This window comes from Spea bombifrons, chromosome 3 (assembly GCF_027358695.1).
Source record: "Spea bombifrons isolate aSpeBom1 chromosome 3, aSpeBom1.2.pri, whole genome shotgun sequence".
Classification (NCBI taxonomy): domain Eukaryota; kingdom Metazoa; phylum Chordata; class Amphibia; order Anura; family Pelobatidae; genus Spea; species Spea bombifrons.
The window spans coordinates 64,136,230-64,153,966 of NC_071089.1; the positions used below are offsets into that span (position 1 = coordinate 64,136,230).

General features: G+C 37.5%; 1 protein-coding gene across 1 annotated transcript in view; it reads left to right on the forward strand.

Annotated features, from left to right (window-relative positions):
- The window catches only part of PREP (prolyl endopeptidase), a 57,245-nt gene that overhangs the window by 13,228 nt on the left and 26,280 nt on the right, over positions 1-17,737 (forward strand). Inside the window, exon 8 of the mRNA XM_053458888.1 lies at positions 14,491-14,682. Coding sequence (XP_053314863.1) covers positions 14,491-14,682 — 192 coding nt within the window. The remainder of the gene's footprint in view (positions 1-14,490; positions 14,683-17,737) is intronic.

Genomic DNA, 17,737 nt, shown 5'->3' on the forward strand with positions numbered 1-17,737 from the left:
ATATATGCCATAGATAACAGAGAAATGTATTTTGTATTACAGAATGTGCCTCATTTCTTTAGAGGGATTTCATAAAATCTGCCATTGCTGCTTTTAAAAAAAAAAAAAAAATCTTTAGAATACAGTACAGACGTTCGTACTCCTTGTTCTTGACAGTAGGATCGATGGAAAGATGCTGTAAAGGCAAATGGGGAGTTGTAGATAGAGCAGATCAAGTAGGTTAGTGTTAGAGGAGTCTGGAGTCCTGCTGAATCCCTCAATGCATTTTCACAGTGAAGAAAACAACAATGTAATGCAACGCTCAGCTGTTCTATGTAATAAAATGCATATGCAGGCCGCTGTGCCCCTTTAACTGTACTTGTGTACAAACTGCTCATGATAACAGCAATATGATTAACCATTTCAGTACAAAAGCATAGGAATAAATATGGGTGTAAGATTGCCAAAAAATGTCCATGATGTTTTTGATCTGAATTGTAGTTTACTGGCAACTGGACACTTTTTTTTTCTTTTTTTTTTTTCACTGCTCGTGTAATTCCTTTCTTTATTTATGACATTTAATTCTCTCCCTTTGACCTAATTCTTTTACAGACATCATGTGTTGATGTGATCTATATGTCTAATCAGTCTGTTTTTCTTGAAATTAATACTGTTAAGGGGACACTCCAGTGCTACCATGCAGCTCTGCTAATGAGTGCAAATTAAGGTACTTTGTGAATATTAATGTGCTTTTACTGAAAAAAAAATCACTTGCCTTACCTTGTTGTTAGAACTCCTGAAACTTCTGCGTGAGCCAGTGGGCATCAGCTGGCCGTGGGTATGTTTTACCTGGGCAAAGGCAAAGAGGGCAAATGCATTGGTATGAGGTTCTTTTTTAATCCTTTCATGCGTTTCCAGAGGACTGTTAATTTAAAGCTGACAGTCCGACATCATGAGCATTAAAGTGCTTTTGATGGCTGGAGTATCCCTTTTATAAATGTCTGAATCGTAGTTTTTTCTGTTTAGTATTGCATTTTTCTGTTTGTGACAGGTAATGTGCTGACCTTAATTGCATTATATCATTGTTTAAAACGTTTACCAAGCATTGTTTTTGTGGAATGACATGGAAGTGCACTTGCACTGAGATTTGTATCTCCATGTATGATAAATGGACATTTTCCCAGAGATCACTACGCAGCTACTGTTTGCTCAGATAATTCTCCACTGCCATTAACATCTCTACTTCAGAGCTGTTCTATGCCAAAATTAGGAAATTAAAGTTCCATTAAAGGAGAAAATTGGATCTTGTCCCTGCTGATGTTTTGCATTATGAATTTTTTACTTCCTTAGTGTCTTTGGGAAGTGTTTACTTTTTCAGTCTCACTTTTAAGTTTGTTTGTTTTCTTCTATGAAAACCAGTTGAAAACTGGAAATAATAGTCAGGTTTATTGACTGACTAATTCACCCAAAATCTAAAACAAACATTTATTCATTAAAATTAGGAGTTCAAGAACTTGCTTCTACCAAATTAAATATTTGTTACGATTAGCTGTAAATTATTACTTTATTTCTTCCCTTTTGTTTTGGTATGTGTGCATTAAAGGCCGTAATAAGGCATGATAACAGCATACCATGATTTGTTTTTAAATTAGAGCTTTTAATGAATGAAAAAAAGGGATTGTTACACTTATTAAAGAGTTAGCTTTTACTGTGAAACAAATGTTCACTATTGATAATTAAATGGATGCTGCAGCCATCACATGCGCTACATAGTTACAGGGTCCCTTTAAATTTTTGTGGTGTCCCCTTGCAATTGCATAAAGTGATTCTTCAGAATCTCCCCATATTCATTTGGTGTCTCCTGTCATCTCCAGTGCTGGCTGGAGGTACGCTGCAGGTGGGGCTTTTACATGCTGGTGCTCATGCACGGAAAGCACTCCTACTTATTTCTGTTGGAGTGCTTTCCTGCAATTAATATGCTGCTTCCATTATCAGACCACAGAGGAGGACAGCAGCTGCGGTTTCTACCTCCGTTTAAAAGTGCATATTAACATACTCTTTGAGCACTTTAATATGCGTTGTTTTTTAACCCCTAAAGACCAATGATGTGCCAGGCATGTCACAGAAAAACATAACTTGAGGATCAATGATATGCCTGGCATGTTATTGGGCTAAACAAGCATAGAAAGAGATTTGTTTCTTTGATCTACTGGTGCTACTGCAATGCCTCCATAGTGAGGCATTCATCAATACCAAAAAAAGTTGCAGTGGTCCCGGCTGATTTTCCCCATGCTATCGATATGCTCCTGACAATCACAAGCACCGTAGTGAGAAGCATCCTGCCTCTGTCAAGATGGCGGCCCCCAGTAAAAGTAGTAGAGTTCCCAGAAGGTCTGTCCAGACAACCATGCAGGTCAGTGGAGCCAAGTTTACTAATCACTATGTGATCCGTAAAATAAAAAATAGGTATAAATTAAAAAAAAGACCCTAGTCATGTCACCATAACGCTATAAGGGGAACCATCCAGTTGCAAGAAAATGTAAAGTGTACCCTGACGTGTCTATATTAAAAAAATGTATGATTCAACCTGGGTAAATTGAATTGGCTGGCTTCACAGAAGTCCCAAATAAGACATTGGGCATAGGATGACCAGATTTGGTTTTGAAATGGCAATACGTTACTTGTACTATATAGCAGGATTTTCCATTAGCTTTTGTCGATGAGTAAAATAGTTTTAAATAAAAGTCAGAAAAAGTTGGGTTGTTATTTTTCAACGTTTCACTATTTTATTTTTATATAGCAAATTAGATTTGCAACTAGGATTATCTGCTTGCTTCTAATCAAAATCTATCCAATCAGACCAAAGACTCTATTTAAAAAGGCACATTTTTAAATCCTGTAGGCATTTTAGTGACTGTGAAGGACATATTCTGATGTTATAGTCCTTATTAAATATGTTCTTTGGAGCATGGCTCAACATTGGCCATTTATGCAGAATGTCATCTGCATCTGTTCCCAGTAAATCTTGTAAATTTTGGATTTGCATAGCAATTGCTCCTGTAGTTATGTTTAAATATTTGTAGATCTATTCTATGAATGATCAATAAATGAACATGATACTCCAGAATTCCTATTTTTACTTATTTTGTCACTGCTAGTTTTGTTATAACATTGCATTTTTAACATCTAGAAATTCCTTATTTGCCCATAATATCCCATTTTTATCAGATTTCCCTTCTCCCCACTGCATGTACTCTTTACAGCAAATGACAGATTTCAATTTAACTTCCAGCTTGCCAGATGTTTCATTTAAAGTCAATAGGAACTGAATTTGATTCTGGAGGGTATGGGGAGCCAATGGCGCAATTGGCATAGTGGAGCAGCAGATGAGAAACGGTAACAAAGAAAGATTAGTCTAGCGGCAATGTTGAGGACAGATTGGAGTGGTGAAAGGCGGGAGAGGGGGAGACCAGTTAGAAGGTAGTTGCAATAATCCAGACGGGATATCACAATGGAATGTATAAAAATTTTGATAGAAAACCTCAAATAGAGGTCTGACTATATGACTAAGAGACAGATCCCCTGCAGCACTGCAGGGGACCTGGATCCTCATCCCTGGCAGCTGGTGAATGTCTGCACGATGTGTGCAGACAACCTCCGCTGCTGCCTGCCACTTCCACCGGGGCTTCTATGAAGGAGCGCTGGTGTGACATGACCTTCTTGTGCTCCGTCATAGAAGCTCCGGCGGAAGTGGTGGGCAGCAGCAGAGGTTGTCTGCGTGCATGGCACAGATGTTCAGTGGCTGCCTCCACTAGACACCAGGGAGTCTGGAGCACAGACCTTGCAGGGGATATCCTGCCCTCCAATGACCTTCTGGGTGACATCAGCAGTGACGCGTCCCGGAAGGAAATGTCCGATGGCGTGATCAGGCATTTAAAATAGTAACAGTTTTCTGACGCTCACGCCAGCAGCTGTTATAGGCGATCGCGAAGCAGGAAGCCAGCGATGATGGCTTCTGCTGACGGGGGTCCAGGCTGTCAAACGAGCCCTTCTCTCCAATAATATGTGATACATTTGAAGTGTATTACATATTATTATACAATACTGTATTCCCCCTAGGGTAACTAGGATGGATTACACACAAGTGTGTACAAAAGAATAAATAAATACATAAAAAATTGAATAACAGTACGTTTGTATTAACTCCTTTGAAATTCATTTTAATGAGCTGGTCAACTTATGCTAAAGCAGATAAATATTATACATGAAATGTGTATGTATCTCTTAATAGGTACACAGTTGGAAATAGCAACACAGTTGGAAATTGTACATATGTAAACCATCAAGACATATCTCTAAAATTAAATTTCAGGACTCTCGTAGGCGAGGTATTACACGTTTCTGTTTCTCACCGTGTTAATATTGGGCAGATTTAGGTCTATGGAATTTACTGTAGACATGAAAACATCTTCGATGAGCTTATAATCGCATATCTAGCAGTGTGTTCAGATACAGCCCCCAAGTTTCCGCACTGTATGGTCAAAAAAGGGCAACTAGCCCCATACACAAAACATTTTGGTAAGAAATTCTTGCTGGGACCTTTTCAAAAACATCAGAATTCCACAAGTTGCTCAACTTGGCCACCGACAGTTTCCTTCAGATAGGGCATTGCCTCTCATGAGCTTGCTCTGGGGGAACCCCTAAACTGAACATGATCCAAACTCTGAAATTACTGAATAAACAAATTGCAGACTACGCTGGTACACTGAAGTACGTCGTAAGCAGTTACTGTTTTATTTTGTTTTTCTTTATCAGTGTGATTTCTCAATATTCTTTTTTATTACTTGGCTATAACAGTGATTTATTACAGACAGACGCTGCTGGATAACTTCATTTTGTTTAATGACCTGTTTCAACTACTAGAATTAATATCAAATATGATATTGAGAGTTGGTAGCCCTGCTACTTAAAAAGATAGTAAGGTTTCACAAGCAATTTTCTTAATGCTACTGTAATTTTGCCCTTTACACTTTTTATATACCTTTGAAGTAAAGTAATGTAATATACAGTAAATTAATTTCTGAACTGATAGACCTGCCCAGACACTTGTCTTTATAATGTGACAGCTTCACTGGGATTCTTCATAAGATGCAAGGTCTAATCTAACATTACTATATATTTGTATCATAGAGTATTCTGTTTCATCCTATCTTAATTTTTTTGTCCCTTCTGTGGAGGATGGGCATTTTTTTTCTTCTTCCGTCTTTTCTCACTTCTTTTCCTGTTTGTTCTCTTCATACATTGTATTTGCTCTCTAAAAGATGAAACCCCAGTCACCTGTTTAAAAAAATAAATAAAAGTTTTCTGCTTAAAATTTGATTTGGAATAAAACAGAGTATTCTTACGTTCCTTACTGCATCGGGAGACCCTTGAAGCTATATCCTACTTAACAGAGAGTTTGGCTGCAGGCACCATACACTGATGCATGTCTCACCATTGCTGGAGTAGGCCAACTTTCCAGCATATTCATTAACGTTTATCTAGAAACTTGTAGTTATTGCCATGAAAGTGTGCTCATTAATCGCAATAAACTTGTCCTCACACCAGGTGCAAGAATGCGTTGAGATATGTTATTTTATGACAGCTTCTGTTTTGTAAATTAATTTATTAACCCCTCAACCCTTACACCAACATGCTTTCATCACACTATTAACCTTTTTGCATCACAGCTGTCTTCCAGGCAGTACAACAATTTAAGACAACTTTATAATATACAGTCTGTTGTGAAAGAGCCACCAAACCGTTAATTTCTGTAATGTTGCATTACAGCCAGGGCCAGCCCAAGACATAATGCCGTCTGTGGTGAAGTTTAAAATGCCATCCACCCCCCCACCCCCGCTGACGTCAGGGGTCATTATCTACCCTTCCTCTCCCTCCCTATTATCAACCCTTTTTCTCCCTCCCTATTATCTACCCCCCCCCCCCCTTTGTACTTCACTTACCTTTCAGCAGTCCTGCGGCTAGTCTCCCTGCTCTGCCACGGTGCGTGCTGCTTTACTGCTGGAAATTACGTCATATTCTGTCGCTCAGCATTACAAGCCGGCACCGAGTCCAAGCTAGAGGGCTCCCAGAGGAGAGAGAGGGGCGCTGAGGGGGTACTGAAAACTTGGTAAGCGAAAACCACTCGGCGCCCCTCTCTCTGATTCCAAACACTTATCTATAAGGCGGTGCAGGATTCCAAGCTGTGCGTGGAACTGCACATGTGGGTTCATCAGATGAATAAGTGACATGATCAGTACTCTGTTTTCATGAAGTCATATCTCCAAAGCATGCTTCTGGCATGCCTTATTTTGGAAATCCCTACACTATAGAGTTAATTGTTTTATAATGTAAATGATTCTGCGGTTTGCACCATTGGTTTTATGGTTTAAGTTCTTAAACTGTGCAAGGAATAAGCTTTGATGTTCTGTGCTACATGTAAATCTTTTAAGTTGCACATTGCAATTGTATGCTTGAGGGTTGCACACAACAATAAAATAATATCTAAGGAAATATACAAGCAAAGATTGATAAAGCTATCAGACAATTAAGCAATGCTGAAGGCTAAGTTAAAACGTGTTTCTACTTGCCGTGAAGTCCACATCTCTATGGATTTCCCAAGAATAAATGGCAGAATTTTTTTTTAGCAATTTTAATTCTTATTGTGATGTATCTGTGTCTTTCTTTAGTGTGTTTGTAGTAATTGATTACGTTGTATTTGGCACAATATATTTTCCTAAATCCTTATGGCTGATTCATAAATAAAGGGCCACCACTGGAATTTAATCGTTCAATGACTGTAGATTATACAGTGGATGTTGAGCTTTGTAGTATATGTTATTCTTCAACAGAACAAAAAGATATTCTGTGGTCTCAGCCTTGGAAAACAAGGCTTTCAGCTCCGAACATTTTGTCAGTCTGAGGCAGTATGGCATTTACCCAGCCAAGTGTCAAGATCACAAATAATAATCTGTCAACATCACAGCGTAGGTTTTGAAGGCATCATTATATTCGTAAAGATAGTAGAGGACTTAAAAGTACAGTGCTGTGAAAAAGTATTTGTGTACTTCCCGATTTCTTTTTTAGATAATCCAACGAATTTTAATATTAGACAAAGATTACTGAGTAAACGCAAAATGCAGTTTTTAAATTATTTAATGGATAATTGGGTTCAATTTCACTAGACACGTTCAGGTATGATGGTGCCGGTCCTGTTGAACCTAAACATCAATTAAACAGAAATTAAACACACTAAAAGTTCCCAAAGAGCAGCACACGATGCCACAATCTAAAGACGTTCAAGAACAGATGAGAAACAAAGTTATTGACCTCGATCACTCTGAAAAGGATTTCTCCTGCTTTACTTATTTGTCACGTTTAAATGTTTCAGATCATCCAGCTAATTTTAAGTAAAAGACAACATGAGTAAACACAAAATGCAGCTGCAGAGTCAAGACCAAAATGTAAATTGCCCCCCCTCCCCACCTAATAACGTCACCCTTGGAGGCAACAACTGCAATCAGACATTTGTGATATCTGGCAATGAGTTTTTACATTGCTGCCATATTGGAGGCTTTTCAAGCATAAATTGCCCTATTAAGGTCATGCCACAGCATCTCAATTGGATTCAAGCTAGGTCATTGGCTAGGCCACTCCAAAACCTTTGTTTTACTGCATTTGAGCCATTCAGAGGTGGTCTTGCTTGCGTGCCCCAGATTATTGTCTTGCTGCATAACCCAATTGCACTTAAACTTTAGGTCACAAACAGACATTCTTCTTAAGGATTTTCTGATAGAGAGCAGATTTCATGGTTCCATTTATTATGGCAAGTCGCTCAGGTCCTGAGAAAAGCAACCCTAGAGCATCACACTGCCACCACCGTGTTCGACTGTTGGGATGATATTATTGTAGAGTCCTGTGTTAGCTTTACGGGGCTCCTGTCTTCCAAAAAGTTTCACTTTTGGCTCATCAATCCACAGTCTTACCGCCGCTTACTTACCTTTACTGCTGTTCATGTGGCAATGTCATGTATTTTGGCGTGAGGCCAGGGTTCATTGTAATTCCCAGTCGAGCTGTGGACAACAGTTACAAATAAAATTTCTGCCAGGAATTTAGCAGTTCTAAAATAGTCAAATCAGATCAAGGAGAAAGTAGCTGGACAGCTGCCAAGATATTGTAAATTGTTACGTTGTTACAAAAAGATGAGTAAAAAAGAAAAAAGACTGGATAAGCATGACATCTCCAACACTTTTGTGAGTTGCATTTCAATACTTTGTAAAGCGGCATCACTTTTGAGCCTGAGCTTCATGTTTTAATCATTCTGTTTTTCTAGTGAAACATTATGGTTTGGTAGTCTGTCATGTTTCAATATAATACATTTAAGCAGGGGCGTCCCAACATGCGGCCCGCGTTTCAGCCAGTACATGCTGAAACCTAGCTAGCTGCCCCCTTTGTGTATTGATGCTGCCAGCAGTATGGGGTCTGCACATCACTTACAGCCACCCTGTACCAGCATGTACTCGCTGACTTGACATGATAGGAGTGTGATTGCTAACAGCAATCACAGTCCCATCATGCCTAGGTTCCAGCATTTACTGGTTGGATGTGTAAGTGCTGGAACCTAGGCATGATGGGACTTTGATTGCTGTTAGCAATCACACTCCTATCATGCCAAGTCAGCCAGTACATGCTGAAACCTAGCTAGCTGCCCCCCTTGTGTATTGATGCTGCCAGCAGTATGGGGTCTGCACATCACTTACAGCCACCCTGTACCAGCATGTACTGGCTGACATGGCATGATAGGAGTGTGATTGCTAACAGCAAGCACAGTCCCATCATGCCTAGGTACCAGCATTTACTGGTTGCCTGGGTATGATAGGAGTGTGATTTCTAACAGCAATCACACTCCTATCATGCCAAGTCATATTGCTATTTTTTTGTCCAATTGTGGTGTGTTTCCTACTTTTATTAAAAATGTGAGTTTTTATTATTATTTATAAAGGTGGAGGGGTCATTTTTGGTTTTGGCTGAGTGAACTGTGAATGTTTTGGTCCAGAATTTTCATTTTGGTGCATCCCTAGAATAAATAGAAGTATTTCATTTTTAATTATCCTGAATTTGTAGTCAAAAACCTTTCTAGGCCCAGAAATCAGTGAGAGGAAAAGTAAAGGTTTTGTGTCATTTACTTTATTTTAATCTCCATATTTTTTTTTAAAGGCCATATTTTCTCACAGTGAAAAATGAGTGCGGCCCTCGCACGTATACAGTTCTGATGAAGTGGCCCACTGCAGAAAAAACTTGGACACCCCTGCATTTAAGCATCTGGGGAACTGGTACTTTTTAACTAAATTGTTACATTTTCTCAACTTATTTAACACAATTTGTAAGTGCCACCATTGACTTGAATGATTAAACTCATATTTAGATTCATAAATAGGGAAATCTTTTAGTAACACAGAATCCCCTTCTTTCACATCAATATTAATAATGGTCAATGTTAAACCGAAGTTGGGCTTAGTGTAGGAAACCCTTTACTGTAGATGCTTGTATGTGACTGAACATAGTAGGAGTTATGTGCCTTAAAATACAAGAGGTAGAAAAAAAAAAGGAAAGCCTAAAGGCTGGGATATCATGGCTCATTGCATGTGTGAAAAGCAATTGGTAGGATAATATGAAATGCTATAAATCTCAAAATAAATCCAAAAGTTTAATGATTATTAAATTTTACATTTTTAATATTATAAAATTTTAGCGATAATTAACTTTTAACCTAATTAATCAGTTGATAAACAGATTATATGTGTTCACCACTTTTGCTGAATCAGTGATTAAAGTGGACGGTATTCTGCATGTGATGGTAGTTGTGGTGCCTGAGAGTGACAATAGAGTTAGGGTATGTGAAAGAAATTGTAGAGTGCGCCAGACTTGAAGCTATCCATACGGATAGCTTTTGACTTCTGTGGATGCTTTTTCCTTTAGTCCTGCTCAAACTACAGTGTATGAAAGTATGGCATCTATGATTTATATGACCTTTTGATTGACAATCATACTTGACTTGATCACCTGAGACTCGCCAAATTCAAATGCTAGACTTCAAAGTAACAATTCATCTTTTTTTGTGACAGCATAAAAAAAAAATTGATGTAAAAATTGTTAAAGGTCACAGAAAGTCATCAAGATGTGAAATGTTAAAAGTAAATTTATAAGAATTAAAATGCTTTTCCCCTTGTAAATGGCTCCCATGCAACCTTTTCCCTCTCAAATGTATATGTGTTATTTGTAATCATAGGAGGCAAGAAATGGAGGTAAGGACAGTCATGGAAACATTTGAGGTACAGATGTGCAGTTGGTTTTCTAAGCCATATACACTGTATAGAAAACAAGAAGTAGGATAAAGTATTACTAGATATCTTAATCATTGCTCCAGACTTACTGAAAGTAGCTGCTTTGCCAGACTTTGTGCTATAAGCTAATACTGCTTTCCCATTACTCCCATTACAGCCTTGTCTGTAAAGCAAAAACCTACTTATCTCCATGGTTGTGTATCAAATCTAACCTCCTATTCAGCACCTTCAATTTTCTACTACATCCAACCACAAATACCCTGCCCACCAAATTTATAGCCGGTGACATTGCAACTTATTTTAAACATAAAATTCACACTAAATAAAACAACTTGAAATCTCTGCACACGGTTCCTCCTGCACACAACCTCCATTTAACTTCTGTGGTCATTAAATATGCTTCTGCTCTTTTATTTTATGCTGCCCAGTCACACTTCTGCTTAAACTCTCCAAAGTAAAAACCGACAAATACGTGGGACCTAATGGGATACACCTGAAGTAGTTGCAGAAGACTGGAATTTGGCAAAAAAAGGTAGCAGGGAAGACCAATACAACTTAAGTCGGCTGAGTGACAGGAGACAGACGGCTGTAGTTAATGGTGTATATTCGGGGGAATGATTTGTTACTAGTGGGGTATATCAGGAATCGGTATTGGGATGCATACATTTTAATATTTTTATTAGTGATATAACACTAATGGTATGTCTTTTTTTATGATAAAAAGGTCTGCAACAAGGCAAACCTCCCAGTTGGAACAAGTCAAATAACAAAATCATTAAGTAAATTAGAAGAATGGTCGACAGTGTGGCAGCTACAGTTTAATATTTATAAATGTAAAATAATGCACTTTGGATAGTAAAAGACAACAGAAGAGTGAGACTTAGGAGTAAATATTTTCAATGACTTAAGCGTAAGCATCGGAAAACACAAGCAGGGCGCTGGCTTTTATAGCTATGACATTTTACAGTATTGTATTCGGTTCTGGAGACACCATCTCCAGAAGGATATTGACACATTGAATAGTTTTCAGAGGAGAGCAAAAATGGTAACTGGTTTACAGGATTAAAATGGTCATTAAAGACTAAGGGATCTTAATATGTATAGCATAGAGGAAAGAAGAGAAAAGGAAGATGCAAGAGAAACGATTAAATACTTAGAAATTTAACAAAGCACAAACTTAGGTGTAATGTAAGGAAGTTATGCTTTATAGATAGGTAGTAGATACATGGAAAAAGACTCCCTGCAAAAGTGGAAGAGGTTAATACAGTGAGGGAATTTAAACATGCATGTGATATGCATAAAGACTACTCTTGGAGAGGACTAAGGACTTATTGCATTTTGAGTCCTTATATCAGATAAAATGTTGGATGACTAAATGAGCCAAATGGTTCTTATCTGCTGTCAAATTCTGTGTTTGTAGGTTTCCATTGCTTATTCCAGCATTGGCATTAACAGAATTAAAGTAGATGAAGGGGTGAATAAGCTAAAAATATCATCTGTAGATTCTATTAGACAGAATCATAAGCTACTCGTTAGTATATCAATTAAAAGATCGCCTTTTTAGTGAATTTTAGTGAATTCCTGATTTGATTTTAATAAGCCACTTCATTTTGTAATGATTACCTTTCCTGTAGGCAAAGTTTATGTATTTATTTTTTCTTGCTGCTCCATCAAGAGTTGGGGAAAAATGAGATGCAGTCAGTAGTTTTGAAAAGGACATGATTTTTTTTTTTTTTTTTTTAGTATTTAACTTTTTATAGCAATACATTATTTGGCAATAAAATGTTAAGCATGTCTGACAAATGGACAGCAAGACATATTTTTGCAGATCATCAGTTTGAATACCACTTCCATCCTCCTGTATTTGAATCGGTGGAAATGGTAATTTCATGGTAAATTAATATTCCATGCGTTCAAGTATTCTTATAACCAGAAAGAGCTAGTATATTTCCTTTCACATTGGCTTAGCAAAACTAAATCAATGCATTCCTTAACTGACCTCTAACTCCTATTGAAATCTTTTGGAGAATGTAATCACTATACGCATATCCCCTTTGAACCACGTATACATTGCTGCTGCTGCTACTACTGTGTAAACAAGCTACCTACATACATATATCTGTCCTTGATGAATGCTGCATTTGCTATCTTCAGTGACACGCACCTTCATACTTTAAGGTGGCAGGTAATAATCATTGCTTTTTGACATTTATTAGTATATCTTAGCATGGATATAAAGCAGATGGAGACCATTTAACTCACAATGCTCCATTTTGTTTTTCTCCTGTAAACCATTGTTGATTTAAACGTGGACACTATTAGTGTATCCAGTATTAACTTATCAACTTATCCCAGATGTGATCATGATCATTCTCTGGATAGAAATTCTTGTCACTGCACAAAACATTATTAGAACAGAATTAATATTAGAAATTATGGTGTACACAATGTACAGTATATATAATACTATATTGCTGGAGGAGCTCACTGGGGTTGGGCCTTTGTAATCCATAGCATGTTCCCCTGGGATGGTGGTTTTCCATTGGATGTGCAATGTGATTAGTGAAGGTGATATACAAGATAATTATTTGTCTTTAATAAGTACCTTATACGTATCATAACTGATAAAGGATATGACAGATGCTCTTGCAGTAAATGTATTACATTAGAAAATAAACGCAACAAACCCCTATCCATTTGTCACTGCCATGTAATCTAGCAGATGCCGCCTATACGTGGATATACCTGAAACACCTGAAAAGACATATAACTGTATACTTAATTGTGCTGGTTCACAGCTGGCTATCCTATATTTAATTCTTAGGCTGAATTTGATTCCTTTAATGTTTTAACCCAAACCTGGACATGCCCGCATGGACAGAAAGAGTTTAACAGGTTCTAGGATTGTATACACAGATGACACTCGTGTATAGTTTCAGATCAAATAAATACATAAAAAAACAATTATAAATGGATCAGTTAAATTATGCTTATGTACCTTTGTTCACTAGGATAACATCACACTGGCTTAATGGGCTGCAAGGATCATTGCCAGGCACCATATGATGATCCCATTACAGAAATGGGCTAACTTTTATACCTTTAGTAGTACATGAATGTCTTTTTACCAAAGTGTACACAATAACTCTTACATAATGAAATGTTAGAATTCTGTTTTACAGGTCTGATTGTAAAGATTAAATTTCATAGAAATGTCAATGAAGATAGGCCAACTTTACATGGAGGTTTTGTTTGCGATCATCAAAATTAACATGTCAACAAAACCTGTCAAATATAATCTTATGAAATGTTAGAAGCAATGGAGTATGTTCTTAAAAAAGGATGCAAAGGATGTAGTCAGGGTGCACAGGATGCTTTACATTATTTCCCATTGAACCTTTTACCAGTCCTCCCCTGGCTCTAGTCGCATATTTATTGTGTGGCAGCCGCTTCTACAAGTAGTTACAGATTAAGAGAGCCTTTTTGTGTCAACTTGTCAAATCACTCAGGTTTAGCCTTTATTCAAAGGCCAGCTCAATCTTCTCTCAAAATATACATGTCTCTGTTTTTCTTTTTATGCCATCTGGAGACCATATCTCCAGAAGCATGTAGATAATTTGGAGATAGTTCAGATAAGGTCTACTTAACTGGTTTGTGGATTGCAGGACAAAATTTACCAGGAGAGGTTAAGGGATCTAAACATGTATTGCTTGGAGATAGATGCGACAGGGGGCATATGATAGAAACATTTAAATATATAAAGGGAGGAGAGTGTAAACGAAGAAAAACTAACACAACAAGACAACATAGTCTTAAATAAGACGGGCAAAGGTTTAAAAGTAATATTAGGAAATATTAGTTTACTGAGATGCATGGGAAATTCTTCTTGCAGAAGTGGTATAGGCTAAAACAGTGAAGGAGTTTAATTATCCATAGAATGAGCATAAGGCTATCATAGATGTAAGGGCAGGGACTAAGGAAAGTGTTCGGAAATTAGGGCAGACTACGTGGACCAAATAATTCTTATCTGTTTTAAAATTTCCCAAGGGACGCTAGACCTCGTATGAAGTTATTTCAGTCCCTTGAAAAGATTGTTTTCTTTACCAAGTTATTTATTTTTTTCTTTTAGGAATTCTCCCTTGGGTAAAGCTAATTGATAATTTTGATGCAGAATATGAGTATATCACCAACGAAGGCACCGTGTTCACCTTTAAGACCAACCGCCATGCACCAAATTATAAGTTAATCAACATAGACTTCAATGACCCTGATGAAGTCAAGTGGAAAGAACTGGTTCCAGAACACAATAAGGATGTTTTAGGTGAGTTTGAATGCAGATATTAGAATCGTACACAAGAAGCACAGACTTTTTTTTAGACTCTTTGTCACAAAATAGAATTGCCTGTTTATTCAAACCTTGTTTTCTTTACTCTCATTTTTTAAGTTCTTCTCACTATTTCTATACAAAACACTGTTAAAAAAATGACCTCCCTGTACTCACCTCATTGTTTAGTGTGGCTGAATTGTTCTGAAACATAGGTGTTCTGTCCATTTTAAGAATTTTTTTGCTTTCAGTATACAACTTAATTGCAGATACAGATACAGAGCTACATTTGAATGTCTATATATGAGAGAAAATAAGGATAAATATTCAAAAATGTTTTGGGCAAAGCATTGTGTGATCACTGTACTCCAAAATGTAAATATGTTATAAAAATGAAATATTCTTAGCTGTATCCCATTTTCCTTGTTACAAACATCCTTTTCAGTGACATGTTTTTGATGGAAAACTATTGCTTAATGATTTACAGCGCTTCATGAAGATTTTACTACCCAAAATAAATCACGCTATAGCAAAACAGTTTGGGTAAAAAATAGTCCTGATAACATTATTAATCTTTTGTGCCGTTGGTTTTAACTCCATTTGAACATATCCCCAAATATATTTATAAGTGCCTGTATTCAGGATTTATGGTTTTTGCAGATTTGCATATATAATTTGTACGTCGAAGAAGCTTGCTTTAAATATTGAGACTGTGCAAGAACTTTCTTGACTAATACACGGAAGTAGGATCAGAGTCTGTCTGTGTATGTTGCTATTGTATGCAGATTTAGATGATGTAATCGTAACATATTATGTTGATCAGAGATATGCACTACATTGTATAAACCTTAATACAGTATGTATGTAAATGAACCATTTATCAAGAACTGCCCGTTTACCCTCTTACCGACTGCTTCCCCGCTCCAGTCGCACAGCTCTTCCATGATCATGCACAGGCATTAAGTGCATGTTTTCTTGCTCGCATGCCTTTCTCCTTTAGCAGATGGGGTCAGAGTGGCAGATAGCTTAGCTCATAGTCTCATAGCTGTTTCCATCCCGTTCTACAGTGCTGTGAAATATGAGGGTCCTATATAAGTCAATGAATAATATTGATATTGTGATATGGAAAGAAAGAAAGTTTTGAGGTTAATTTTTAAATAATGATGCAAGCCAATGGGAATTTAAATTAAAAAAAAACCTTAAAATAGTTCAAATTTTTCTAGTCTCCTGCTATTTACTGCATAATTCTGGGTATGACAATCTCACATCATTTCCAGTTTCACCACAAGGTTAATCAAGGGACTAATCATTTGTATTCTCACCATGGTAAATTAGCCTTTCCGAGGCAATCAAAAACAGTTGGGGTTAATTAATTCAACTGAGAGATGTGCTAAATTTAGTGCTCATTGGAAGTGGGAACCATGCATGGTTTGTGGACCTTTTAAATAAAATGTAAACGTGAGGAAAACACACATCCCTTACGCTTTGCAGTCTCCCCTAAAATGCTGAGTTATAAACAATATATTGTTTTGTTTACGTACCATAGTAGAACATTAATATTTTGGCACCTTCTCTAACTAATTTATTTATGCTTAGTGGGTTTAAAAACCAAACAACCTTCTACAGTGGTATAAGGCAGCACTATATCATTTAGATGGTGTTCAACATCTGCAAGATATTCATTATTACGTTGATCCAGATAAAAGCAAACTAAAACTTTCTCAAACTCATGCCAGTTTTACCTATGAAAGTTTTTCCTGACTTCAAGGGTATTCTGAGTAATCTCTTGATTAACAACCAGTTACAAAAAATAACATTGGATGAATGTCCCTTCCTGAGAAGAAGGTATCAAGTCCATTCTTCAAAGGCTTCCACGTTACTTGTTGGCATGGCTTTTCCTATTATAAAGAAACTTTCTCTTTGATCCCACATCTCCGCCTAACTACTGTTCTGTCTCCCTTGTCTACCTAACCAACTTTAATACATCTAACTCACAGCTTTACCCTTTCTCATTTGACATTCTATCGTGATAGCCCTCACAAACATGTCTAACATCGCTTCTTCTTAATTATTTTCTTAAATCTTTTTGCAGCCTTTGATGCTTGTGACCACCCATTTTCCAGCAAACGCTTCATGCTTATGGCATCTGTAACACAAGACTCTTCTAGGTTCAATCCCTCTCTGTCCATTAGTATGCTATTCTCTAGCCGTCATTCCTCTGCCCTGCAGTTCTCTGCTGATGTGCCTTGTGGATCAGCTCTGGGACCTCTGCTGTTCTCTATCTACACCATATCTCTAAGAAAACCAGTCTCTTTGTTTTGGATTCAGTTGTCCCCTCTAAACTCTTCTAATGCACCTCACTAACTGTTTGAAATTTCCCCCTTGAAGCTTTAACACCTCCAAGACTGAGCTTTTGGTTATTCCTAGTTCCTGATTTCTCATTGCTGTTGGTGATGGAGATATCACCTTGGTTCTCTGCCTTGCAGCTACACTCAACATCACGTTATCTTTCATGCCTCACATCCAGTTAGTCACCGAATTCCTCAATCCTTTATCTGTGAAATAACTCTTAAATGTGTCCTTTCCTCGCAAAAGTAACGGCTCTAATGCTCATGCATTCCTTTGTGATATAACAAGTATATTGCAATTTATGACAATTTTCTACTAATGTTATGGAGCACCACCTATAGTACTGTAATGCAGTATGTTTGTATGAACATTCCTGGGATCTTTCCAGATTTGACCCAGAATCTTTGGTTGAATCCTGCTTTCCTATGTTTCTGCTCAGGTTCTTCTTTCTCTATGTAGGGAAACAGCGTTTGGCCATGTCTACTCTTGCCCACTTCCTTCCTACCCCACTTGTACTCATACCCCACTAGGGCCATCTTCACAAAGCCACTCTCTCAGAACAGGGAGTGCCGTGGGTAGCCTACTTGTAGAAGCTCCCAGTTATATGTCTAAACTCAGAGAAGGAAATTAATCAAGTTTATTAACATGCTTACCCAAGCGGGGTCTCAACTTGTGTTTCAGTCCCATCAATAGCAGGACCCTT